Consider the following 27,549-nt stretch of genomic DNA (forward strand, 5'->3'; position numbering starts at 1 on the left):
CAGCTCCCAGGCCGAGTGGCTGCTGCCTCGATGGGGGGGTGCGGGTGCAGATTAGAGCCTTGGAGCCTCAGGACCCGTCTGTCTGGGCCACCCCGATCCGCTGTCCCCAGCTGGCCAGGCTGGGCCCTCAGCCCCGTTTGAAGTTTAGGGTTTCTCTCCCAGGGGTTGGGGGGCTCTTTGTGTCTGCCCCTGCCCACCGTGGGAGGTGGGGGAGGCAGGGCCAAATCTATCATGGGAAGAGAGAAAGCTCTTTGTCCCTGAGGGAATGTGTCTCTGTTCCCCAACGCAGCCCCACACCCCGGGGCGGCTGGTTTGGGGGTGGGGTGCACTTGGCAGCTGGTTCTAGGATATCCACGAAGACCGGCTGGAGGAGAGGGTGCCCGGGGAGTTTGGGGGAGGTTGGAGGGATGCCAGAACCCCGCCCAGGGCCCCACGATGGTTCCCCCCAGGACCCAGGCAGCGTCCGACCCTAACACTTGGTCAGCATTGGCAGTAATAGAACACATGCCAGCCACCGTTTCTGGGGTCCAGGCGGGGGTAGTGTTTTCCTTGTTTAATTTCCCAGGGTGCTGGCTGTGAGCATCTTTGCTTTAGGGGTGGGGAAACAGAGGCCCAGAGCAGTGAGTAGCCCACCCCAGGGGGCCAGCTGCTCGGGGAGGGGACAGCACAGGCTGGTGCCTCCCCCGACCCCAGCATCTGTGGCTCCCTGGCCCACGGCCCCTCTCCCTGCCTGATCCAAACTTGTCACTCAGCAGAGGGGCACCCTTGTCCCCTGGGGGCTGATGGCCCCATGAGGCTGCCGCCTGCTGGCCACAGGTTTTTCCAGTTCATGCTCTGCTGACCTCATGACACTCAGGCCAGCCACCCCTAATTAGCCAGTCAGTCAGCACCAAGGGAGGTGGGAAGCTGGGCCTGCAGAGTGGCTTCCAGGCAGGGTGTCCTCCCAGGCATGCCGGGAAGCTACTCCCCGCACCCACCGCTCTCCAAGCAGCCTCCTTGTCAGAGAGGACAGGACACCTCAGGACTTGGGGGCATACTGAGGCCAGAGGGGAGATCGTCTGCCTGGCAGTGCTGGAGGGGCCTGGTCGAGGCCTGGTGCAGCTTACTGTGTCACCGTGGGCAGATTCTGTCCCTCTGTCCCCTCTCACACCTCCTGTCTGGCGAGGACATTGAATGTAGAAACCAGTGCTACAGAGCACCTTTTTTTTTCTTTTTCTTTTTTAATTCGGGGTCTCACTGTGTCACCCAGGCTGAAGTACAGTGGCATTATCACAGCTCACCACAGTCTCCACCTCCTGGGCTCAGGCGATCCTCCTGTCTTAGCCTCCTGAGTAGCTGGGACTGCAGGCGTGTACCACCACACCCGGCCAATTTTTACAATTTTTTTGTAGAGATGAGGTCTCCCTGTGTTGCCCAGACTGGTGACAAACTCCTGGGCTCAAGAGATCCTCCCACTTCGGCCTCCCAAAGTACTGAGATTACAGGCATGAGCCACCATGCCCGGCCTACGAAGTATCTCTATTAAGGATTCTGTCACCCGAGTCTAAATCTCACCTTTTCTTACTGCTGTGAAAACCCCAGGCAAGTCTCCCAACCCCTCTGAGCCTCCTGTGGGAAACCACAGCACCTCCCTCCTGGGGCGTCTACTGCTGGGGGTCCCGCCCCACGCCCTCCTCAGGCTGGCTAAGATCCTTTCGGGAGGAAGGGGCCAAGGCCCACTTGGGGGCTCCTGTCATCCAGCAGGGAAGGCTGGGCTGAGCTGGCCGTGGCTCCAGGGGAACCATCATTCCCGCTGAGAGGCCTGGGACCAGGCCATGCCACCCTGGGTCTGGCCACTCCGGGCGGGGCGTCTACCCCAGCCACGCGGGCCACTCCAGACTTCACTTTGTGCTGGGCTCCACCCTGGATCGCGGGGTCTCTTGAGCAGCCCCCGAGCCCCCTGAGAGGAGCTGGCAGGGCGGGGACGAAGCCTGGGGAACCCGTGCCCCTCCCCCTCTCCCCCCCCAAAACCCGAGACCTGCGGAAGGGAGGGCTTGAAGGCAGATGGCGGAACCATTTTCTGCCTCCGTGAGAGCTGATTGAAGGGCAATGATGCAGCTAATGCGAAGAAAGATAGAAATTTACTTGCTTTAACTTCATACGGCCCACAGTGAAAGAGTTCATTCAGCCGCCGGCCCGCCATACCTGATGGATGAATAAACCATTTGCAGCATCGATCATGCCCCTACATCATGGTTTCGTTCATGGGCCATTTGCTTCCAATTTCTCCTTCTCTGGGCCCTGTTTCATGCTTTCTTTCGCCCTCTCCGCCCGCCCCCACCCGACTCTCTCTCCCCCGCTCTTTTTCTTCCCTCTCTTCCCTCCCCGCCCCCCCAGATGACATTGGAAGTGAGCCCTCCCGCTGGGATGGATAAATAGATGGCATTGATACTCGCCAACAAACTATTTGTCATCTGAACTGGGCTTTTAGGAGGGAGAGTAAAAGAAGTGGCAGGCGCCCTAGCCACCTTGGGATGCAAAGCAAATGTCCTTTTCTTTCTATTTGGTTATTTTATTGAATCAGGGCTGACGGTTTGCCTCTGACTTCCGCCGCCGAGTGGAAGGTCTTCCCGTCTTCTCTTTCTCACCCGGTGCCCACGCTGTCCGTCTCCACTTGGGTTTGGGACTATGGTTTGGGACTCTGTTGGCAAGTGTGGTGGAGACAGAGTGACAAGCACACTGGAAAGGGTTGACAGTCTGGCAGATCCAGCGCAGGTGGAAGTGGGAAGCTGGGAAGATCAGGTCGTCACACCTGTACCCCCGAAGAAGTTAGGCCCGGGCTGGGGGGAGTCCTGGGAAGGTGCAGATGGGGTTGTGGAGTCAGGTGGTTGGCCCAAGGTCAGCGCCGGTTCATGGTACCTTTTAGCTGAGGATGGACCCTGGGCCCGTCTGTGCCTGGGGGACGCAGCGGTCTGCAGGACCCAGTGATGCCTGCTGGGCCCGTGGCTATGATGCCAGCTGGCTCCAGCTACTGGCCTCACCTGTTCCTCAGTCCAGGTTACTGTGGCAGCTGGGAGCCAGCATGGGGTGGGGGAGTAGTCCTCAGCCCAGGCCCCTGAAGCATGTCTTGGACAAGCTGCCTCTCAGCTTCGGTTTCCCTCTGGTCAATGGAAGTGTCAGGCTGGGGGCCTTAAGGACCCCTCCTACCTCCTGGGGTTTGCCTTTTTTTTTTTAAGCCACCGCGCCTGGCCAGACTCTGGCTTTTCTTAGAAAGCAGGATTTATTGAGAGGACAGAGAAGCTCCCACAGCAGGAGGGGACCCGAAGGGGTTGCCCTAGGACTCTGGCTTTAAGATCAGTTCTGGGATCTCGTTCCCACCCTACAAATGGAAACTGGTGAGGGGTGGCAGCTGGCCCCACATCACACAGCACTCTGGAGGCAGGGCGGGGGTCATGTGCCTCAGGATCCTGCATGAGCTCAGAGGTTGGCCTAGAAGGATCCACCATCCGGTTTGCCCAGAATTGAGAGGTTTTGGGGACAGGAGACTTTCAGTGCTAAACCCAGGGAAACCGGGGTGGCTGGTCACCCTAGTGAAGCGCCTGCGGGCAAAGTGACTGCAATTGAGCATCCCAGGCTCTCCTGCGGCCCTCCCCTCGCAGACAGCAGCAGAAGGAAGAGGAAAAGGCGGTACAGTTTGCACCAGGTCTTCCCCGGCATTTTCTTGTGTGGGTTTATGTCCTTTAAAAGAGAAAAAAGGTTGGCCGGGCTTGGTGGCTTAGCCTGTAATCCCAGCACTTTGGGTGGCCAAGGCGCGAGGATTGTCTGAGCCCACGGGTTTGAGACCATCCCAGGCAACTTGGCGAGACCTTGTCTCTACAATACATCAAAAATTAACCGGGTGTGGTAGCACGCGCCTGTAGTTCCAGCTACTTGGAAGCCTGAGGCAGAAGGCTCGCGGGAGCCCAGTAGGTCGATGTCAGGGTGGCCATGAGCGTGCCCCTGCACTCCAGCCTGGGCGACAGAGTGAGACTTGGACTCAAAAAAAATAAAATAAAAGTCGGACATGGTGGCTCACACCTGTAATCCCAGCACTTTGAGAGGCTGAGGAAGAAGGATTACTTGAACCCAGGAGTTCAAGACCAGTCTGGGCAGCATAGTGAGACCTCATCTTTACAAAAAAATTTTAAAAATCAGCCAGATGTGGTGGCCCATGCCTGTAGTCCCAGGTACTCTGGAGGCTGAGGCAGGAGGATCACCTGAGCCCAGGGCATCAGGGGTACAGTGGATTGTGAATGTGCTACTGCACTCCAGCCTAAGCAATAGAAGTGAGACTCTGACTCAGATAGATACATAAAAACTGTCTGTAAGCTTAAATGGCAAAATAGTCAAGGGCGGGTATCATCGCCCCCATGTTACAGATCAGGACCCTGAGGCTTAAGGGAATGAAGGCCCTGCAGCCTGAGGTGTTGATCCTGGCCTGGGGGGTATTTTCCACCACCTAGAGTCCAACACACATTTGATGAGGGCCTTGTGGGGGGTCACTGCCCTGTGCTGGGTGCTGGGAATAAGTCAGACATTGTCCACATCCACCCAGAACTCCCAGTGGCAGGAACAGTCTGTCCTGCTCAGCTGCCATGTCTCCATCCGTAGACGGGGGCACAGTGTGTGACCTTACCGAACAAAACTGCTGAGAATTCGAAAGATGCTGCAGATGGCCAATGACATGTGGCCAAGTGCAGCAGCTCACGCCTGTCATCCCAGCACTTTGGGAGCCCGAGGCAGGAGGATCGCTTGAGCCCGGGAGTTTGAGACCAGCCGGGAGTTTGAGACCAACATAGTGAGACCTCGTCTCTACACAAATTAGCTGGGCTTGGTGGTGTGTGCCTTTGGGAGGCCAAGATGGGAGGATTGTTTGAGCCCAGGAGTTGGAGACTGGCTTGGGCAACATGGCTCGACCTCATCTCTGTATTTAACAAAAGAAAAGGAGAGTGGCATGCGAATGTCGGCAGGGCTTTGAAAGCACAAACGTGAGGGGCCGTGAGGTGGTTCGCAGGACGTCCCCGGAAAGCTGGGGCTGCGGAGGAGGGAGGGCATCTCGAGGGTTCCCGGCAGCCGGCAGCGCCTCCACGATGGGCCGCATCCAGACGAGAGGCCCATTTTCCAACACGCCCAAGAGAAAATATACATAAAGGCTGATGTGTTTTCAGATGGGTTTTCGCTTTGCTCTTCTCTTTTCTCCCTGTGAGTATTAACCTCGGGGACCCCGGGGACGGCTCGGCTCGCCAGAGCACCTGCTGGGGTCACGCGCAGTCATTAGCTTTGCGGTCAGTGCAGAATAAACCCCAATTCCCGCTGCCGGGAGCGTGTGCGTGCCCACTCCCGGGAAGCCCTCGGAGCGCCGCCGCCCGCGCCGCCAAAGTCGCACTTTTTCCTGCCTGACTTGTTCCTCTCCCGCTATTCTACCTCCAGCTGTGGGGGCGTCGAAGGAAAAGATGAGATCAAGTTGAGGGGAAAAATTGTCTGATTTCTCGAGCCCTTTGTTTCTTGGGCCCCCGGCAAGCGGGGCTGGCTCTGGGCTGGGGTGGGGGGCCTTGCCAGACCCTGCCGGGTTCTGGAGAGAGAAGGGGGTTGCAGACCCCCCAGGAGGTGGGGTGCAGAGTATCTGGGGCCTGGCGTGTCATCCTCCCCCCTCTTGCTGTCCTTTGTCAGAACCAAGCACCCCCAGGTCTCTACACAAAGACCCAGGACCCGGCCAAAGCCCCAGACGCCCCTGACATCCTGGAGATCGAGTTCAAGAAAGGTATGTGCCCTCCTGTCGGGACTCTCCCCTGTCCCCACCTGCCCAGGAACCTAGGCCCTCTCAGGCAGGGGCTTCAAGGGTTCCGTGGCCCCTTCCCTGGACAAGGGGAGCCCGGAAGCCCCCAGGCTTGGAGGACAATGCCCTGGGTGCCCCCAAACACCGGTTCCTGGGCACCAGGTGTGGAGAGAGCGTTTTAGTCTCCAAGCAGCCACTCAGCTTTCCTGGGCCTCAGCGTCCTCATCTGTAAACTGGGGATAAAAGTGTAGAATGAGGTCTGTTGGGGAGCGGCCAGCCCCCGGCCCTGGCACCAGAAGGCGCTCTTGGCAGCTGGCTTGAGGGGCCCTCTGGCCCCCACGTGGAAAGCCTGAGGTCGTTCTGAGTGCTGCACTCGACGCCTCAGTTCCCCAGACCTGAGTTCCAAGTCGCAGCCCCTCGCTCCCCGTGGTGGCGGGGGCAGGTCCTGATCGCCCCCTCCCCTCCCATCCTTGCTGCTGTCCACATTGGATGTTTGCAGGCCAGGCACCCGAGCTTGGCAGATGGGCAGTTCTTGCCCTGGAAGGAGTAGGGGAAGGCAAGGCATGAGCTCGGGGGCCTGAGGAGAGCACCTTTCCAGGAGGCCACAGCGATCAGGGAGGCTTCCTGGAGGAGGCGGTGTTGGGTAAGAGCTGGAGGAGCTGAGGGGGCACGAGAACATCCCAGGCCCGGGCCCATCCACAAAGCAGTTGCCCACACTGGAGTGGAGGGGCCGTGGGAGAGGGACTCCAGGGAGAGGGCCCCCAGCTCTGAGGCCAGCAGGGGGAGCAGAGACTTGGACCTTCCCCACCCCCCGCTGGTGTGACCCTGGCAGCAGCTTCACCCCTTGGGGCCTTGGGCACTCTCGCCTATGAAACGGGCCACGGACGTGATCTTCTGGGCAGTGGGGAGTGCTTTAGTAACCCACCGAGAACCTGGCCGAGCCGGTGGGCGCCTTCCTCACTCCCCTCCGCCTGCCCCAAGCCCTGAGTGCCCAGTCACGCAGGGGCCCAAGAAGCCTTGGTCCCCAGGGTGAAGATGGTGGGACCAACCTAGGCAGCACCCCCTGGCTCCCTGCGTGGGGCCCCCAGGCGCGGGGAGAGCGGGGCGTGGGGGGGGTGGGAGGTGGCGGAGGGTCCCCAGCACAGGGCAGCCCTTCCTCGAGGAACAGGGCGGCCCGCGGGCTGAGCTGGAGGAGAAATGTGACCCATTGTCACGATGTGGGGACTGTCTGGAAGAAAGAAAAACAGAGGGGAGAACCCCTCCTCTGACTGGTGCCCATTCACTCTCTAGTTAATTTATTTGAAGTTTTAATCTAATTACTAACTATTTTAAAGGCTAAGAGGCTTTCTCCGGCAGCAGCACCAACAATGTCACCTCTTCTCCCGGGCAGGCCCCATCCGAGGCCCCGGCGGCAGCGAAGGCCCATAATAGGGCCGGGGAGGGAGGGAAGAGGGAGAGGCGGGGGTGGCGAGAGGGGCTTAAGGTTCATTATTGGGCAGACTTACATTTAATAGCAATTTACAACCAAGTTATAAAACCCCTGGAAATGGGGGTTAAGAATGGCCAGGCTGACAGCGCCTTGAGGGAAGCCCCTCCGAGCGGCGCCTGGCTTAATAAAGACTCGAAAGCCGCTATTGAGGCCTGATTGGCACCCGATGGCTCGCCCCATGGTAATGAGCTGGGCAGATGGGTGGGGATTAGTCGCCAACTTTGAACAGCTTTTCTTTGTCACTGTTTCATCTCTCTTGTTAGTCCCTAATACATTTATTGCTCATTTCACACCGCTAGAGAAAGTGCCCTTTGCTATTCAGAGTCAACCCCGAACCCACCCATTGCCCCCCCCACGCCTCTACACACACACACACACACACACACACACACACACACACACAGACAGAGACTTGGCCCTGCCCTCCCGCCACCCGGGACCCTACTCCTGGGGATTCAGGGCCGCCGCCGCCACCTTGCCTGCTGGAGCGGGCGCCGGGTCACCCCATCAATCAGATGGCTGCTTGCGGGTCTGGGGTGCAGGGTCGGGGCGCGGGATCCGCCTGGCAGACGCGGCAGGGGGCCGTGTGTGCGTGTGAGTGTGTGTGCGTGCACCTCGGCCTGGCGGCCCCCGGGTGGCTGGTGGGACAGAAGGTACTCCCTGCGTAAGACAATGGTGGAGCGTGAAATTCAATTAGTTCAGGGCCTGGTTCCAATTTCACAGGCCCTAAATGCAAAAGGGGCGCAGAGAATGGGAGGGTGGGGGAGAGAGTTTTTATTGCGTTTTCCCTTTCATTCTGGGGGGCTTTCTCGCCCCCTCTCTCCCCACAGCAGGCCTCAACCTGCACTGGGCTTTTGAAGGAGTCATTCGGAGTCCATATCTGTCACATTCATTTAAGGCGTTGCGGGCGGAGGGAGAGGGCGGGGGGGCGGGCGCAGACTCCTCCGTGGAGCCAGCCCGAGGCCCACTGCCCTCGCCTCCCGCCCTAGGGGTTCCTGTGAAGGTGACCAACGTCAAGGACGGCACCACCCACCGCACCTCCTTGGAGCTGTTCATGTACCTGAATGACATTGCGTGAGTGCCCGTGGCCCCCCGGGAGCCGCCGCCTGGGGCAAGCCCTGGCCTGGACCGCGTGGCTGATGGTCACAGCTGAGGGTTAGGGGTGAGGGGACAGGCTGTGTCCTAGCCCCGCAGGCACCGTCTTCTGGACCAAGGGGACTGGCTTGGCAGGAGAGTCCCCGTGGTCCTCATTGAAGCCCCTCAGCCTCAGAAGTTGACAGCCCCTGGTTGGCTACCATGCCCCCTCTGGATCAGAGGCCAGGGTGGAAGGAAAGAGGAACGGTGATGAGTGCTGGTGCCCCAGGACAGAGGTGACAGAAGGAGCAAGTGGTATGACCTGGGCAGTCCCTTCTCTGGTCCCGTTTCCCCGCCTATATGGTGGGCATTTGGACCGAGTGGCCTGACTCAGATGCCCCGTGAGTCTTGGCCCTGGAGATGGAGCCCAATGCATGGGTCAGATGGGCGCAGCCTTTTGCCTAGAGCCCTGCCGGGTGGGTGGCACCTGACCCCAAGTCTTGTGTGCTGGGACCCAGCAGACCCGCTCTTCCCACAGGGGCAAGCATGGCGTGGGCCGCATTGACATCGTGGAGAACCGCTTCATCGGAATGAAGTCCCGAGGTTAGTCCTCTCGGGCCCCGGGGCCTGCCTCAGCGCCTGGCAAACCCAGGGAGCCCCGAGACCTTTGTGGGTGACCTTGGGTGAGTCCTTTCACCCGCCAACCTGCAATTTCCCTCCTGTGACGTGAGGATGACGGTCTCTCTGCCCTTGACTTCCTAGAGTATTATGAGAAGAACCATGCCAAGGGCTGGGAGGGTCCAGGGAGGCTCGGAGGGGAGGGGAGGCCAGGGCCAGGCCTGGAGGTCAGGGTTTCTTGTGTCCCAGGCGGGTCGGCCGGTTCCGGAGGCAGACCATGCAGGGCCGATTTCGTGGTCATTAAGGCCACATTGAGGGTGCGGACCAGGCAGGGTGGGAATCTTGCCAGGGTGGGCGCTGTGGGCTGCAGCAGTGGTGTGAGCCAGCCACAGCCCTAAGGGCCTATCCCCTTTCTCCAGGGACGGGTTCTGCCTCAGGAAGTCGTGGCTGTTGCCTCGGCTTCCTCCGGGCTGGCCTCCAGGCTTCCCAGTCCACCTCTGGCCAGGCCCCAGGACAGGGCAGTTGGTCCCAAGCAAGTGTAACCAGAGCCAGCGATTCTCTTTGTCAGCCATCTGACGTCATCTCCACCACACCTGCTCTCCAGACTCGGTTTCCCCATTCATACAACAAAGGGTTCTTGTGTCCCTGAGGGTCTGCCAGCATGTGATAAAACAATGTTGTGTTTTTTTGGAGAGGCCTCTAGCTCTAAGAGGGAGAGGTTTCAGCAGGGTCCCTGAATCGGGCACCTGAATCTTCAATACCTGCCATGTGCTCAGGGTTCCCTGTCTTGGCAGGTGTTCAGCTCTCTTGCTTAGGACTGATTTGAAAAGACAAATAAAATCAAGCCAAGTTATAGCTGTAGGCCTTCAGCACATTTTTACTAAGATTTGAAAATCCAAAGAGATCTGGTCCCCAGATATCACTGTTAGAAAAGGATGGAGGTGGCCGGGTGCAGTGGCTCACGCCTGTAATCCCAACATTCTGGGAGGCCAAAGCGAGAGGATCGCCTGAGTCCAGGAGTTTGAGACCAACCTGGACAACACAGCAAGACCTCGTCTCTACAATCAATTAAAAAGAATTAGCTTGTGTAGTGGCATGAGCCTATAGTCCCAGCTACTTAGAAGGCTGAGGCTCATGGATTGCCTGAGAACCCAGGCGGTCGAGGCTGCAGTGAGCTGTGATCATGCCACTGAACTCCAGCCTGGGTGACAGAGAGAGATCCCAACTCAAAAAAAAAAAAAAAAGAGAGAAAGGTAAAGGTAGTGGCTTGGGGGTCCAAGTTTGTTGTCCCAAGTTTGCCCCCCCACCCAATGGCCTTGGACTTGTCATCTCTGGGCCTCAGGTTCCCCAGGTGCAATGTGGTGTGTGTGGGGATGGCTGGCACCTTGTGGCTCCAACCTGTTTGAATTGACCTCAAAAGGTCTGGGGAGGAGAGCAGGGCTGATGTGGCAGAGCTGCGCCTTTCTGGGACTTTTTCCTCCTTGCCACAGCCATTATCAGTGAGAAACAACCTAATTGAAACTCTCCTGCAAGACCTTGCGAGAACAATGTTACTAATTAGCTGTTCCTTTTATCCTGGGTGCCTTTGTCTCTTCCCTGTATTAACGGCTGATTAGATGTCCCTTTGTCTCCACCTGCCCTTGGGAACCAGCACAATGTAAGGCAGAGCTGGGAGGGACCTTGGGGAGCCAGGGACCAGCACCTCATTTTACAGATAGGGAAACCAAGGCTCCAGGTGGGAGAGGGCTTGTTCAAAGTCTCAGGCAGGCTGGTGGCAGGACCAGAACTGGCACTTGGGCCGAGAGAGGCACGGAGGCGGGGGGAGCGTGTGGTAGGTGCAGGGAAGAGGGGCCGAGAGTTGGAGCCTGGAGTAGGACAGATCTGGATTCAAACCTCCTTAGAATGGCAGGAACGGGTGTTATGAAAGTGCTCCATAAATGGCAGTCAGTTCCCAGGAGGTTCTAGGTGAGGACAAGGACAGCCTTCACCTTCTGGCAGCTGCCAGTTTGGCTCAGTGATGTCCAGGGTTGCACCTGTCATGCCCTTCCTGCATCCTTGGCAGGCATCACCAATCAGTGATGGCACTATCCTGTTGACTCCAGACGACAGCCTAGTGTGCAGTGCTGGCAGACACTACCAATCGATCAGGATTGGCATGAGTGCTGAAAATTAATTGCCATCCCTTGTTGGAAAGATAAGGTCTGGCCTGAGGCCTCTCTGAAATAGCATCCTGCTGGGTGGAGGAAGGAGTCAACTAAGAGTGACGGGAAGGAGGCAGTGATGAAGGCCTGGACTGTGCTATTCTGGGAAGACATCACAGAGGAGGTGGCAGCAGGGTGGCTTCAACTGGCAGGATGTGGAATGGAGAGGGTAGAGCAAGAGCATTCCAGGGACGGTGGTGAAGAGTAGGAGGGCCCCGGCGGCCTGTCAGCTGGTGGGTTGGGTCGCATGGGGGCTGAGCCCCCAGAGACCCGAAGAGCTGAGGCTCCAGTTGTCACCGGAGCAGCCAGACTAGGTTTTCGAGCCAGGCCTGGATCCCAGTCTTGGCTCCATCACCACTAGGAGAGCAACTCGGCCTCCCTGAGCCTCAACTCCTTGGTGTGTGAAAGGGGTTCTCGTGCAGATTGAAGGCAGAGAGCTCTCGACCCCAGTGTGTCTGGGTGGCAGGCTTGACACCGTGTTCTCAGCACTGGGCCTGGTCCCCATGGAGGTCAGAGCCATGAGATCGACAGTCTGTGGCCACCCCCGTGGCTCCTTAGCACCAAGGGAGAGGCTCCCGGAGCCATCTTCACCCTGCCCAGGTATTGTGTGTGTACCTGGGGGCGGTGGGACGGGCTGTCCCTAAAGGCTGAGAATTTAGCATTGTATAGTGTTTGGGGAAGAAAATCAAGATTCTTACTCCAAGAACTGACTATGTGACCTTAGAAAAGTTGCTTTCCCTCTCTGGAACTCCAGTTGTCAAAGGAGAGGCCAGATTAGGAGACCGCTTCATCTGTCTCCAGAAGTTCTAACTCGCCTGTTTTCTTGCTTGGGTTGGGGGCGAGGGAAGATGGTTGCTTGGTAATTCTAGGGTGGTGTCTTGTTTTCATTTCTCCACTCCAAATATTTCTCTGTGAGAGGGAAACAGCGGAGACAATAAATGAGCGTGTTGTGGATTCCCCTGGGATGCGATTTTTATTAAGTGTATAGTCACGGGAGAAGCTGTTAATCGTCCATTGTACTGAGGGCAGAGCCGGAAGATGCTGTTGTCCGTATCTTGGTACAAGGGGGAAATGTCATTTGTATTGATTTTACCAAGCTCGTAATTGAAATTCGTTAAAAGGGCTGATTTTTCTCCCTCGGGGGGTGGAGCGCTCGGGGACTGGGCAGTACCCGTGCCCCGGGTCTGGGGTGGCCTGGTCAGTGGCGGTGCCAAGGGCCGTGGGGTCAGGGACCGGGGCCAAGGGTGCTGCAGATGGAGGTGCTTTCTCTGTGTGATGGCTGTTCACATGTCATTATCACATTATCTTTTTAACTCCGGAGGGGGGCTAATTAAGTGAGTAAATGAAATCAGTGGGGAGGGAAGGGGGCCAGGCCGGCAGGAGGGATGGGAAGGAGCAGGCATGTCCTTGTGCTCACCTTTCCTCTCCTCCCAGCCCTGCCTGCTGCTGCCTGACCTGTCTCCTCCTCTCGCCTCCCTTCCTGTCCTCCGCCCTCTGCGGACTCCCTGCGTCCGTCTCTCCCCTTCTTCCTTCTCTCCTTCACCCTCCTTGTCTCTCACCCACACTCCCTCCTGTCTCTCCTCCTCTTTGCTTTCCAGCCAAGAAGGGACAAGGGCTGCCGCCCGCCCACCTGTCCAGCCCTCCCAGAGGCTGTCCTCACATAGAATGTTCCAGATGGAGAGGAAAGGGAGACCTGCAAAGTAAAGGGGTTTTCAATCCCAGAGGCCTGGATGGCCAGCCTCAGAGGCCCACCCTGACAGGCCAACATAGTGGCTCACACCTTAACCCTAGAACTCTAGGAGGTCAAAGCGGGAGGATTGCTTGGGCCCAGGATTTCAAGACCAGTCTGGGCAACATAGCGAGACCATGTCTCTACAAAAAAAAAAAAAAGTTAGCCAGGCGTGGTGGCACACACCTATAATCCCAGCTATTCAGGAGGCTGAGATGGGAGGATCCCCTGAGCCCAGCAAGTCAAGGCTGTGGTGAGCTGCAATTATGCCACTGCACTCCAGCCTGGGTGACAGAGTGACACCTTGACTCAAAGAAAAAAGAGAGACCCATCCTGATGCCCGGGATGGGCCTACCAGGCACCAGCAGCATAGAGGGTGACTGGAGTTCCACCCTGCCAGGCCTCCCATCACCATGGCAACTGCCTCTTGCCTTGGCCCTGGTACCTAAGAGGGGAGCCCCTAGGCTCCAGCCAGCCTCCCTTCCCCTGGTCTTTCAAAGTCCCTCTGGATGCTGCTTTCCCAAAGGACAGCGTCCAGGTGCCCTACCCTTGTCCCCCAGCTGGGGTGAGAGATCCCATTGCCTTGGGGACAGAAGAATTCACGCCACAGCGGCTGCCTGGTCCCCACCTCTTCTGGCGTGGTCCACTCTCCTCCCACCCTGGCCACCCCCGACTCCTCGCCCTGCTACCCCCCCTTCTTGGCAGTAATTATGGTGTGATTGAAGTTGCTCCGCAGAGAACTGCTGACACCTCTGTCTTTTTCCTGTAAACACGGGGAGATGAAAATAGACACTGGAGCGGCTTGCGTGTCACTCCAGAGAAGTCTGTTGTCTCTTCCGCGGCGACACAGAGGCTCAGCTGTCATTTCTTCCTTCTCTTTGCGCAGTGGTTTATATGCCGACTGTCAAAAGCCCCAAATCCACAGTCTTTTAGCATCAGGTTTCTGTCACTGATTTTTTTAAAGTCATTTTTTTCCAGAAGAAATACACAGAAATCATCTGTACTCCCTGCCCCCATGGAGAGAAGAGAGGGAAGATGCACGTACACACTCACACGCCAGCGGCAACCTAAAAACAAGCCTTTTGATCAACCACAATTAACTTTAACACCTTCCAAGGAAAGGGGCAGGAATATTAATTGTGCGGTGTGTTCTGTGGTTGCAGGGTTCTCTGTTGCCCTGAGCTGCCTTGGAGGGTTGCAGCCATGAGGCTGGGGGTGAGGCCTTAGGGGGAGGCGGGCTCAGCCGCCCTCTGCTTCCCACACCACAGGTGTCTCATGGTCCCGGGGGACACCTGTGGTAGGCCAGTAGCCGGGGACCTTGGACAAGTCCTAGCTCTTCCTGAGCCCTGAACAACCCCCCCCCCACTGTGTTCACCCCATTCCACACTGATGGGAGGTAACACTGTAGCCTAGAATGTTCTAGAGACTAAACCATCATCAGTGTGCATGGCACACCGAAACGATCTTTGAGGTAGATCTCAGAGGACATTAGAACAGAAGAGCAGCAGCTGGGCGTGGTGGCTTGCACCTGTCATCCCAAGTACTTTGGAAGGCCAAGGCAGGAGGATTGCTTGAGGCCGAGAATTCGAGACCAACCTAGGCAACATAGCAAGACCTGGTCTCTACAAAAAATTTGTAAAAATTAGCCAGGTGTGGTTGTGTGCACTTATGTAGTCCCAGCTACTTGAGAGGCTGAGATGAGAGGATCATTGAGCCCTGGAGTTAAAAGACTGCAGGCTGGGCTCAGTGGCTCAGCCTGTAACCCTAGCACTTTGGGAGGCCAAGGCGAGCGGATGGCCTGAGCCCATGGGTTCGAGACAGGCCCGGGCAACTTGGCGAGACCTCATCTCTACAATAAATCAAAACTTAGGTGGGCATGGTAGTGTGCGCCTATAGTTCCGACTACTTGGAAAGCTGAGGCAGAAGGATCGCCAGAGCCCAGCAGGTTGACACTGGGGTGGCTGTGAGCGTGCGTGCCACTGCACTCCAGCCTGGGCCACGGAGTAAGGCTCCAACTCAAAAAAAAAAAAGAGAGAGACTGCAGTGAGCAATGATCATACCACCGCATGCCAGCCTGGACAGCAGAGTGAGGCCTTGTCTCAAAAAATATAAATAAAAAGAATATACGAGCAGCAGAAACATGCAGCCTTCTTGTTTTCCAAACAGGTTGTCTGGGGCTCAGAGACAAACTGAGATAGGTCGAGATCCCACAGCAAAGCCAAGCTAGGCATTTTCCATAAAGGCACTGGTGGCAGGATTTCAGGTTTTCAGCCCCAGCTCTGCAAATACAGGTTAGACTGCGTGCCCTGCAGTTGGCCCAATAGGACAGGGAAGCAGGAGTCTCTAGGAGTTGGGAATGAGGAGGGCACCCTGCTGCTGGTCTGCCCAGATGGCGCTGTTGTGACCCTCTGTGGCTAGTATAAGGACTTGGCACGTTTCTGGGTTTTTCCAAAATGTAGCAAGACGAGCCATTTGAAGGCCTGTTTCTGTCAAGCATGGTGGCTCATGTCTGTAATCCCAGCGCCTTGGGAGACCAAAGCTAGAGAATTGCCTGAGCCCAGGAGTTCAGGACCAGTTAGACAACATGGCAAGACCTCATCTCTACAATAAAATCGCCCAGGCGTGGTGGCATGCACTGTGGTCCCAGCTACTTAGGAGGCTGAGGCAGAAGGATTGCCTTATCCCAGCAAGTCGAGGCTACGGTAGCCACAAGTGTGCCATTGCACTCCAGCCTGGGTGACAGAGTAAGACTCCAACTCAAGGGGGAAAAAGAAAGAACCCAAGCTTTTCCTCTGCAACAATAGCCAGTGCCTTGACCTTGGGTGTTTCTCTCATGCTCTGATGAGCACTTTACCAAAGGCCCTGAAAGGCGACCTGGAGCTGATGCTGGCCTCCGTTCCCCTCTCGTTGGCTGGGCAACATTGGACAAGTCACTGCTCTCTCCAGGCCCTCAGTCTTCTCGTCTGTAAAACTGGCATATTGTAATCGATTTACGATGAGTCCAGGGTTTGCAGAGAGGCCTTCGCGGTCATCTCCTCTATATGCTGGCCTTCTGCCCAAGACCATCTGAATATTAAGTTTGCAGCGAAAAGTTAGGAGACGGATTGATCCTGAAGAGACTTTCCTGCAAGCTCTGACATTTCTGATTCCAAGACTAAAAGATCAAAGATGAGAGGAGTGCTCAGAGGAGGAAACTTCTGGTTATTGCCATGAAGGGCTCATCAGACTCAGCCTCCTCCCCCATCCCCTCTGGGCTTCAGAGTTGAAAACAATCTCCTTTCAGGTTTGGTTTGGTTTTTTAAAGCATTTCAAAAATTGCGTATGTTGGGTACAGTGGCATCATGCCTGGCTAATTTGTTGTAAAGACGAGGTGTCGCCAAGTTGTCCAGGCTTGTCTCAGACCCCTGGGCAGCTGAGACAATCCTCTTGCCTCAGCCTCCCAAAGTGCTGGAATTATAGACATGAGCCACCACGCCCGGTCCCTTGTGTTTCATCCATGTTGTAACACATGTCAGAATCTCCTTTCTTTTTCAGGATGAATAATATTTAACTGTATGCGTTTTGCTTTTTTATTCATCCACTGATGGACACTTGGTTACTTCCACTCATTGGCAATTGTGATTAATGTTGTTATGAACATGAATGTACAAATTTCTCCCTTTTTTTTTAAGCGGTCAGAAAGACAATGTTGGTAAATTTCAGAATGATTGCAGACTTGGCACTTTCGTGCTGTAACATCATGTGGGGGGAAGAAAGGACCTCTCAGGCCGGGCGTGTTGGCTCATGCCTGTCATCCCAGCACTTTGGGAGGCAGAGGCGAGAGGATTGTCTGAGCCCAGGGGTTTGAGACCAGGCTGCACAACTTGGTGAGACCTCGTCTCTACAATAAAGCAAAAAAGTTTCCAGGCATGGTGGTGTGTGCCCATAGTCCTAGCTACTTGGAAGGCTGAGGCAGAAGGATCGCCTGAGCCCAGTAGGTTGAGGCTGTGGTAGCTGTGATCGTGCCACTGCACTCCAGCCTGGGCAACAGAGCGAAACTCCGACTCAAAAAAAAAACAAACCACTAGTTCTTGGAGAAGAATCCATGGAGATGGGGTAGTTGCAGGGGTGGGTTTGCCCAAGCCCTGCTCTTCTGAGTCCATGTTGCTGTAGCAAGCGGGGGTCTGGGCTGTGTGGCATGGTTGATTCTGCCTCTTGGTGGTCCCAGTGTCTTCCAGTGTCCTATGGCACTCCTGAGCGAACCAGGGCCAGAAACCTCCGTGTCTCTTCGCGGCCAACTGGTCTAAGCAGGTTTTGCAGACGAGAGACCAGGCCTGGCTTGACAGGAGGGGCCTTGCGTAAGACCCTCTCCCCTTGATCGTCCAGGATTGGGCCTTCATGGCCAGTTGAGCCCCAGGGCAGCAGATAGCATGGCTCAGGGGCTGTCTAACTCAGGCAAGTCCCTTCTCCTCGCGGGCTCAGTTTCCTCATCTCTTCAGTGGAGTCAGCCTAGGGGATTGCTCAAGCCCTCTGCTGCCCCGGCAGTCTCTGGAGAGACCTGGCTGTAGAGACCTGCTACCTGAAGGTGGCATGTGTGAACACGTGTGCAAGGATATGCATGGCCGTCCCCTCTTCTCCCGGGTGGAAGGGAGGAAGGGATATTTGGGTCCCCGGGCGCCACCGTAGTCACTTTAATTACAGGGTTTCAGCTGCGGGCCGGTGGGCATGCGTGGGGGGGGGAGGCTGTGCTGAAACCCTGTCATTTTCCAACATCTGAGGGCCTCTTCAAAGGGGGGCATCTAGACATTTTCTCCACAAGCCGCAGAGTGGACTGTCGTGGCCCCAGCATGAACATAATGACAGATGCATTTTGCAGCAAGCTGGGAGTGAATGGGTCCGACCGGCTTGTCTCCTGTCAGACGAGTCATTATTTTTTTTTTTTTTTGTCATTTGCTGACAGTTTGGGTTTCATGCGTTTCTCTCTTTTTTCTCCTTTTCCCCCTGCCTGGAAAAATGGCTAGGTATCTACGAGACCCCAGCAGGGACCATCCTTTACCACGCTCATTTAGACATCGAGGCCTTCACCATGGATCGTGAAGTGCGCAAAATCAAACAAGGCCTGGGCTTGAAATTCGCTGAGCTGGTCTACACCGGTATGTAAGACCCTACAGCATCCGCTTCCCAGCCCTGGGCTCCCAGGTCCTCCTCAGACTCTCAGCCTTGCCCGCCCCTCCCTATCAATACCCTCCTCCCATGCCACCCACTTCCATCCTAGTGTGAGACCCCAAAAGAGGCAGGTCGAGGCTGGGCCTGGTGGCTCACGCCTGTCAGCCCAACACTTTGGGAGGCCGAGATGGGAGGATCGCTTGAGACCAAGAGTTTAAGACCAGCCTGGGCAACATAGCAAGACCTCGTCTCTACAAAAAAAATCAAAAAATTAGCCAGGGGTGGTGGCGTGAGCCTGTAGCCCCAGCTACTCAGGAGGCTGAGGCGGGACGATCGCTTGAGGTCGAGGCTGCAACGAGTTGTGATTGTACTACACTTAGCCTGGGTGACAGAGTGAGACGCTGACTCAAAAAAAAAAAGAAGGTCAAAGGGGGCTGAGGGAGAGGGCAGGGGACTGGGAGTGAGGCAGGGATGCCAGAATCCCTGTTGCTTATGGGTGTCACAGGAGATGTTCCAGCCTATAGTCTGTGTGACTCAAGCAAGGCCAGGGAAGCATCACGTGTCATCACTGTGACAGCTGTGTTGTGTAGGAACGTACACAATCCATGGGGTCTTCACGATTTTCCTAGGCGGCTGTAGCTCCTTGTACAGATGAGGAAACTGAAGCTCAGAGGAGAAGAGGCTTGTACAGACAGATTCAGTTGGAAGTGGCCCAAGTCGGGCTGTCTCAAGGCAGAACCTGGAGCCACACTGTGAACTGCTGCGAGGAGGTGGATCCTGGGACCCTGAACCCAGCCCCAGGCCTGAGTTCTGGCCTCTGGGTGGGGGGATGAGACAGGGGAAGGAAAGGTTTAGCCCAGGTAGCTGTCACTAATATTAACTCTCCCAGTGCTCCTGACACCCAGGTCCCCATGGCCGTTAAGGTCAGCCTCGGGTAGCAGACTGACCCCAGAAGCTCAGAGGGGCTGGCTGATGTGATTTCTCACTTGAGCGATACATACACGATCTAGACAGGGCCTAGCTTGAGCATGTTACGTAACCTCCCGACGCCCTAGTTTTCTCATCAGAACGGTGGGAAATCATTGAGACAGGATGGATGATTATCATCGTGATTATCCTCATCGTGAGGACTAAATGCAGGGATATTTGTGACGCAGCTGGAACAGTGTCTGGCCCGGAGGAGGACTGTCCCAGTGTGCTGAATAGCTACAGACCTGGCATAGTTTTCAAAGGTGAAGGCAGGAAGGGCGGGGGCCTTGCTCTGGCTGGGTTTATGGTCTCTGGCAGGTCTGTCTCCTCCCTGAGACTCAGTTCCCCCGCCTGTAAAATAAAGGGCACCAGGTTGAGGGCATACCGGGGTCCCTCCTCTACTCCATCTAGTTCCTGGGGTGTCAAGCCCGGCCCTCTGTGTAGTGCTTGGCTTCCTCAGAGCCCCTGTGGCCTTGGCACAAATGCCTTGGCACAAATACTGGCCTTGGCACAAATACTGGCGCACCGCATGAGTGAGATCTTGACCATGAACATGAAACCACTACAGGATGGCCAGGGGCCTGAGCCCCACCACATGCCCAGCCCATGTGTGAAATGATTTGGGGGTGATGTGAGCACCTTATGTGGTTGGGTCCCTGCTTTGCAGATGAGGAGACTGAGTTTCCCAGAGTTGGAATCCAGGCCCCCCAACTCCAAAGCCAACCCTCCTGTGGTATAACATGGATCCCCGAGCTGTAGTCCCTAGGTCACATCCAGGCTGTTCCCTGTGAGCTAAAAATTATTTTTACACTTGTTAAAAAATTAGAGACGCACTCTTGCTATGTTGCCCAGGCTGGTCTCGAACTCGGGCTCAGTTCTCTTACTTCGGCCTCCCAAAGTGCTAAAATTACAAGAGTGAGCCACCATGCCCAGCCTAATTTTTACACCTTTAAATGGTTGGGAGAGAAAAACATTCATGCTATTTCATGACATGGGGAAAATTATATAAAATTCAAATTTGTAGCCGGGCTCGGTGGCTCAGCCTGTAATCCCGCGCCTTTGGGAGGCTGAGGTGAGTGGATTGCCTGAGCCCATGGGTTCGAGACCCTCCTGGGCAGCGAGACCTCATCTCTACAATAAATCAAAAAATCAGCCGGACATGGTAGCGCTTGCCTGTAATTCCGGCTACTTGGAAGGCTGAGGCGGAAGGATTGCCGGAGCCCAGCAGGTCGAGGCTGCGGTGGCCGGGAGCGGCCACTGCACTCCAGTCTGGGTGACAGAGTGAGACTCCAACTCAAAAAAAAAAAAGAAATTCAAATTTGTGTCCATAAATTTGGAACACAGCCACACTTGCTCGATTTCATGTTGCCTATGGCTGTTTGGAGCCACGAGGACAGATCTGAGTCGTGTAGAGAGAAACCATGTGACCCCAAGGGCCTGAAATAGTGACTCTGGCCCTTTCCCGAAGACCTTTGCTGACCCCTGCTGAATAGCATACACATTCCCCTAATCTGGAGAATCATATCAAACAGCCCCTCTGAGCTGTGGGGACAAGCTGCTGCCTGAGGCTGGCCTTGACATTTTTGGGCACCTGGGTGAAGTTAATATTAGTGATGATTACCTGGGGTAAGCTCTCCCCTCTCCGCACTGCCCCTGCCTCCTCTCCCACCCTCACCACTCTGAGGTTTCGTTACCACTTAAACCTCCTAATCATGGCTGGGTGCAGTGGCTCACACCTGTCTTCCCAGCACTTTGGGAGGCTGAGGCTAGAGGATTGCTTGAGCCCAGGAGTTTGAGACCAGCCTGGGCAACATAGCGAGACCTTGCCCTTCAAAAAAATTTTTTTAATGAGCCAGGCGTGGTAGCATGCACCTATAGTCTCAGCTACTCAGGGCACTGAGGTGGAAGGATTGCCTGAGTCCAGCAGGCTGAGGCTGTGGTGAGCTGTGATTGTGCTACTGCGCTCCAGCCTGGGCAACAGAGTAAGACCCTGACTCAAAAAAAGAAACCAACCTCCTAATCACTGTGCCTCATCTAAGGATTTGCAGAGGACTCAGTAGCTAGCAATGGCTAGTGTCATTTTTCTGCCATTGTTCCTGGCAGCTTGGAAGCTGAGTACCCCTTCCTCCCCAGGTACAGACAGGTGTTGAAATACCATTGTCTCCTGCGGGCTCTCCAGCTCGGTGGGGATTTCAACGCTGAAAGGTGAATTTTGGTTACAAAGCGGGAGAGAGTGATTAGGACATGGCAGGCCATGGTGAAAGCGAGAGCACCTGGCCTGAAACCTCCGTGGAGGCTGATCCTGCAGTGACCGTGGCTGCCATGTACCCTGCTGTCCTGCTGCCAGGCTCTGAGCCGGGCACCTGGCAGGTATTATCCAAACTTAGCTACGCACAGAGCTGAGGAAACAGACTCTCCCAGGCTTTCAAGGCCAGTGATGGGGTGGCGTTGAACCCAGGGCAGACCGGCTTCAGAGGCCAAGTTCTCAGCTGTCCCAGCGGATCACAGGGTGATCGTGTCAAGGGGAGTCCTGGGCATCAGGGACACAGCTTGGCTTCTGGCTGCAGGAGGGTTCATTTACACCAGGCTGCCTTGTGGAGTCTTTGATCTAGGAGACTTACAGGGCTAAAACTGCCTGGGGCAGCAGCTCACGCCTGTAATCCCAGCACTTGGGGAGGCCCAGGTGAAAGGACTGCCTAAGCTGAGGAGTTCAAGACCAGCCTGGGCAACATGGCAAGACATACAATCAATAAACCTACAACAAATCAAAAAATTAGCTGGGTGTGGTGGTACACACCTGTGGTTCCAGCTACTTGGAAGGCTGAGGCGGAAGGATCGCCTGAGCCCAGCAGGCCGAGGCTGCGGTGGCCGTCAGCAATGCCACTGTACTCCAGCCTGGGCCACAGAGTAAGATCCTGACTCAAAAAAAAAAAGGTGGAGGAGAGTGGGATGAGGCAGAGTGAGAAGAAGCTTAGCATGGAGAGTTGTCACTAGTATTAACTCTGCCCAGTGCCCCTGACGTCCAGACCCCCATGGATATCAAGGTCAGCCTCAGGTAGCCCCCTGACCCCAGCAGCTCAGAGGGGCTGGCTGATGTGATTTCTCACTTGAGCGATACATACATGGTCTAGACAGGGCCTCGCTTGAGCATGTTATGTAACCTCCCTTCGCCTCAGTTTTCCCATCAGAACGGTGGGAAATCATCGAGACAGGATGGGATAATCATCCATCCTGTCTTGTAGTGAGGACTAAATGCATGGATGTTTGTGACGCAGCTGGAACAGTGTCTGGCCCGGAGGAGCACTGCCCAGTGTGTTGAATAACTACAGACCTGGCATAGTTTTCAAAGGTGAAGGCAGGAAGGGCGGGGGCCTTGCCTCTGGCTGGGTTTATGGTCTCTGGCAGGTCTGTCTCAGTTTCCCTGAGTTTCTGAGCCTCAGCTTCCCTTCCTGTAAAGTAAAGCGCCAGGCTGAGGGCACGTCAGGGTCTCTCCCCAGTCCCATCTAGCTCCTGGGGTGTTAAGCCCATTCCAAGAGCTATAATACTTGGCTTCCTCAGAGCCTCTGTGGCCACAGCTGGGGAAACTGAGGCACGGGGAAGCCCTCTTGCCCCAGCCCTGCTCCTAGATGCCCTGCCTTTTGTAGCCACTGTGTCCCAGCGTGTGTGTGTCTGTGTATGATTGTTTGTCTCCCCTGTCCCCCTATTCCCAAATGTCCTGGTCTGTGTAGGGTTCAGGCAGGCTCTCCTTCCAGAGTAGCTTCCAGGGTCAGCCTAGTCGGACTCCAGTTTTGGAGCCTGGAGGGGCCCAGTGGAGCATGTCGTTTACAGGGTATAGCTCACCTCCTATCAGTTGCTTCGGCAGTAAAATGGGCATAATGCACAACTTGCACAGAGAGTTGTCCCTATTAGGAAAGATCCCACGTGCAGAGTGTGTGGCCCAGCTGGCAGGATGGGGGAGGGCCTTCTCCAGCTCAGCCCCAGGCCCCACCCACAGCACCTGGGACACAACACCTGGGACGCCCTGCATGGCTCACTGTCCTCAATCCAAGCTGGCTCTGCTGGGAAAAGAAACAGCAGAAAGCCCCGTGGGGAAGAGTCAGGAAATGCCAAGATAAAGCCCAGCCCAGGTGCTCCCACAAAGATCTCTGTCCTAGCCGGGCTCAGTGGCTCAGCCTGTAATCCCACACCTTTGGGGGGCTGAGGTGAGTGGACTGCCTGAGCCCGTGGGTTTGAGACCCGCCTGGGCAGCGAGACCTCATCTCTACAATAAATCAAAAAATCAGCCGGGCGTGGTAGCGCATGCCTGTAATTCTGGCTACTTGGAAGGCTGAGGCGGAAGGATCACTGGAGCCCAGCGGGTCGAGACTGCGGTGGCTGACAGAGTGAGACTCCAACTCAAAAAAAAAAAAAAAAAAGATCTCTGTCCTGTCTCCGACTTCATCTCCCACCTACCTTCCAGCCCCGATGGCTTAATGGGTCAATTATCCCAAACCAGCCAGAAAGATGGCCAAGCTCAGGACACCCGAGCATGGTGGGGGTGAGGAGGACATCCCTGTCCCCTCCCGTGTTAGGAAAAGCCCTGAGCTGGAGTCTGGAGCGCCCCATCTAACCCGGGCCCTTCCACTATCTTGCTGTGTAGCTTTGAACAGGCTCTTTTCCTCTCTGGGCCCCTGTCCCCCTGGATACAAGGAGGGCTGGCAGAGGTCACGGTGTTCAGCTATAAGTATAAGATACTTCGTGCTCTGTGTATACGTCCTCTCACTGAATCCACACAACCCCTGTAGAGCAGATAGTCGTATTATCTCGTTGTGCAGCTGAAAGAAACTGAGGCAAGGGGAGGTTATGCTGCTTGCCAAGATGAGGCTGGGATGGGAGCATTAATGGTGGGACACGGCAGAGCGAGGACCCAGCCTCCCCTCCCCTACAGCCTCCAAAAGCCCCAAGACCCAGTCCCGGGGAAGGCCTGGCCGCTTTCCCATGGAGAACCTCAGCCGGTGCCCCGGGGGCCTCAGCCTCCAACAATAGCTGCAACCCCTGAGCTGACCCAGCCCTTTATCAGGACAGGAGATCTTGGGCCATCTGGCCCCACAGCTGCCCAGGTGGGCTCACCTTCCCAGCTCTGTTTCAGAGAAACCCTAGCCTGCCTTGTCCCTCCCCTGACTTGCAGGGGCCTGCTCTTCCTGTGGGGTGTGTGACATCCTCACTCACCCCCCCCCCCCACACACACACACACACACACACACACACACACACACACACACACGCAGCCCTGGCCCGCCTGCCCTCCCCAGTGTCCCAGCCTCAGCAGAGATGACAGAGGGGCCCAGGGCAGACTGGGGACCGAGCACTCCCCCTCCCTGGCCTCAGGGGAAGGGGTGAGGGGAACACATTTCTCCAGCATCTCCTGCCCCCACCTACACACACAGGGATGTTCCAGCCATGGGGCGGGGAGTAGAATTCCCATAGGAAGCAGAGCTGTCACAACTGGGGCCAACAGCGGCCATATCCAGGCTCTCCACTCCCAATCTGTGTGATCCTGGAGAAGTTTCTTTTTGTTTTGGGTCAGGGCCTCACTCTGTCACCCAGGCTGGGGTGCAGTGGCATGATCACGGCTCACTCAATCCTCCTCCTCCGGGGCTCAGATGATTCTCCCACCTCAGCCTCCCAAGTAGCTGAAACTATAGGTGCAGACCACTGCGCCTGGCTCGTTTTTTAATCTTTTTGTAGAAACGGGGGTCTTGCTATGTTGCCCAGGTTGGTCTTGGCCTCCCAAAGTGCTGGGATTACAGGCTAAGAGTGCTTTCTCCTAGGGCTATTTATAAGGCTTCAAAGAGCTAGTCTAGATTAAGACCATGGACAGTGCCTCTGCTTGCATATGTAGAAATATTCTACTTGCATATAGAAATGTCCGCACTATGTAGAAAACAGATCGCTGACTTCCAGGGGCCTGCCCTTCCTGTGAGGTGGGCTTTTCCCAGGACTCCAGTTCAAATAGTCCCCAGGTCCAGTGCTTACTCTGCAATACTACTGTGACATCCCTGCTCAGCAGACAGGGAAACAGGCACACAGATGTGAAGTCCACGCACATTTGTCTGTCTAACCCCAAGCCGCCACCCAGCAGCCTTCACTAGACACTCATATCGCCCAACCCTGGGCAGCACATGCCTCTAAGACCTGCCTGCAGTCTGTCTCCCCCCACAAGATTGGTACCCACACCAGGCAGGGTAGTTCACAGCTGTCATCCTAGCAATTAGGGAGGTCTAGGTGGGAGAATCATTTGAACCCCAGAGTTCCAGACCAGCCTGGGCAACACTGAGACCTCATCTCTATAAAAGAATAAAAAAATTAGCTGGGCATAATGATGTGTGCCAGGAGTCCCAGCTACTCGGGAGGTTGAGGCTGCGATCAGCTGAGATTGCGCCACTGCATTCCAACCTGGGCAACAGAGTGAGACCCTGACTCAAAAAATAAAAAAGAGATCGGAACCCCCTTCACTGTGTCCCCAGCACCTGGCTTGTAGCACTTCCTGAATGACTGTGGCATGAAGCAGTGGGTCACTTCCCTTCTCCTGACCCTTAGGAAGTGACTTAGGTGGCTACTTTCCTCAGGCCCTTTGCAGGGTTACAGGTCAGGGGTGCGAGGGCACGTTCCTCAACTCAGTCACGTCCAAGTGCATGTTGTGCCAGACACATGACAGAATGAGGCCAACCTGGGTCTGTCCTCTCAGAGCCCTTGAACTCACGGGGCGGCAGGCAGGGTCTGCCCTGGTGGGGTGAGGCATGGCACGTCTTCCCTGAATAGACAGCACAATGGACCCCCCTAGCACCTTCCTCCTTCCTCCCTGCAGGTTTCTGGCACAGCCCTGAGTGCGAATTTGTCCGCCACTGCATCGCCAAGTCTCAGGAGCGGGTGGAAGGGAAGGTGCAGGTGTCCGTCTTCAAGGGCCAGGTGTACATCCTGGGCCGGGAGTCCCCACTGTCTCTCTACAATGAGGAGCTGGTGAGGTAGGTACCCTTACCTCATCCTGCCCAAGTGGGCCACGGAGCTTCAGGTGCAGTGTCTCTTCTGATGGGCTTTCTCAACAAATCGGGACTTGAGCACATGTCAGTCACCCTACAGAGCATGCAAGATGGTCGTGAAGAGTGTTAACACCGCCTGTGCCCTCACAGAACTTCAGGCTAGCTGGGGAGAAAGGTATGGATCAAACAACCACTGGAATGCAGAATTCAAAAAGGTGGCTGGCTGGGCACGGTGGCTCATGCCTGTAATCCCAGCACACTGGGAGGCTGAGGCAGGAAGATCACTGGAGTCCAGGAGTTCAAGACCAGCACTAGTGACATAGCCTGTAGTCTCAGCTACTCTGGAGGCTGAGCTGGGAGAATCACCTGAGCCACACTCCAGTCTGGGTGACAGAGTGAGACCCCAACTCAGAAAAAGAAAAGAAGGAAGGGAGAAGAAGGAAAGAAAGAAAGAAAAGGTGGTTTTGGTTGTGAGAAAGGACAGGATACTCCAGCTGGGTATAATAATTGGAGCTAGCCGGGTGCAGTGGTGCTCACTTGTAATTTCACATCCTCCCACCTCAGCCTCCCAAAGTGCTGGGATCAATCACAGTGTGAGCCACCACACCCGGCAAGAGGTAGAGGTGGAGGGCACAGAATCACCCTGGAGCTTGGGGGTGTAAGCAGCTGGGTCCATGCTGGTGGCACTCCCTATGTGGAGGACTGCTCTTGAGGAAGGGTTGCGCATTTGGGTCTAACCATCATGAGTACGGGGTTTCCTACAGGCTCACCCAGGGTCCCAACTAGTCCGCTGTCAGACACATGGGTCTCAGTGGAAGAGACCTGGGTAGAAGACATTGGAGAGTCATAGGCATCGCGGGTTCCCTAAAGCCATGGGCTAAGGGGAGGCTGCCCAGGAGAGAGTGTGGAGGGAGACGAGAAGGGAACCACAGGCAGAACCTTGAGGGGCTTCCTCACCAATGGGCTGGGCAGAGGGTGGCTGAAAAGAACTCCTGGAGAGCCAGGCACAGTGGCTCATGCCTGTAACCCCAGCAATTAGGGAGGCTGAGGCGAGAGGATTGCCTGAGCCCAGGAGTTCGAGACCAGTCTGAGCAACATGGTGAGACCCTGTCAGTACAGTAAATCAAATCAACTGTGTGTGGTGGCGCACACCTGTAGTTCCAGCTACTTAGGAGGTGGAAGGATTGCCTGAGCCCAGCAGGTCAAGGCTTTGGTAGTGATTGTACCACGGCACTCCAGCCTGGGCGACAGTGAGACCGTGACTCAAAAAAAAAGAAAGAACCCCTAGAGAGGTGGAATAGCCCTGATGGGTTGGGGCACAGCCAGCGGGTGACAATTAACCTGCACCGAGGGGTGAGACGTCCTCTTTGAAGGTCCCTGGGCCCAAAAGAAGCCCGTGGAACTATCGTCGGCCCCACCGGACATGGGTTCTCCCAGACCCAGTTTAGCTCAGGCTAAGTGAGGCCAGCGCTTGCCTCCCGGAGGCCGCCTGGGAATTAAAGTCCGAGTTT

The 27,549-nt window shown here is 55.9% G+C and overlaps 1 protein-coding gene across 1 annotated transcript in view; it reads left to right on the top strand.

The window, feature by feature from the left end:
- ASS1 (argininosuccinate synthase 1) overlaps positions 1 to 27,549 on the top strand; it is a gene marked incomplete at its 5' end in the record, with an annotated part of 39,564 nt that overhangs the window by 7,491 nt on the left and 4,524 nt on the right. The window contains 5 exons of the mRNA XM_008048622.1: positions 5,689 to 5,779; positions 8,273 to 8,357; positions 8,896 to 8,960; positions 17,906 to 18,037; positions 25,867 to 26,023. Of these exons, the coding sequence (XP_008046813.1) occupies positions 5,689 to 5,779; positions 8,273 to 8,357; positions 8,896 to 8,960; positions 17,906 to 18,037; positions 25,867 to 26,023 (530 nt within the window). The remainder of the gene's footprint in view (positions 1 to 5,688; positions 5,780 to 8,272; positions 8,358 to 8,895; positions 8,961 to 17,905; positions 18,038 to 25,866; positions 26,024 to 27,549) is intronic.

The sequence above is a fragment of the Carlito syrichta genome, unplaced genomic scaffold (assembly GCF_000164805.1).
Source record: "Carlito syrichta isolate Samal-C Ts95f unplaced genomic scaffold, Tarsius_syrichta-2.0.1 Scaffold126442, whole genome shotgun sequence".
Lineage (NCBI taxonomy): Eukaryota > Metazoa > Chordata > Mammalia > Primates > Tarsiidae > Carlito > Carlito syrichta.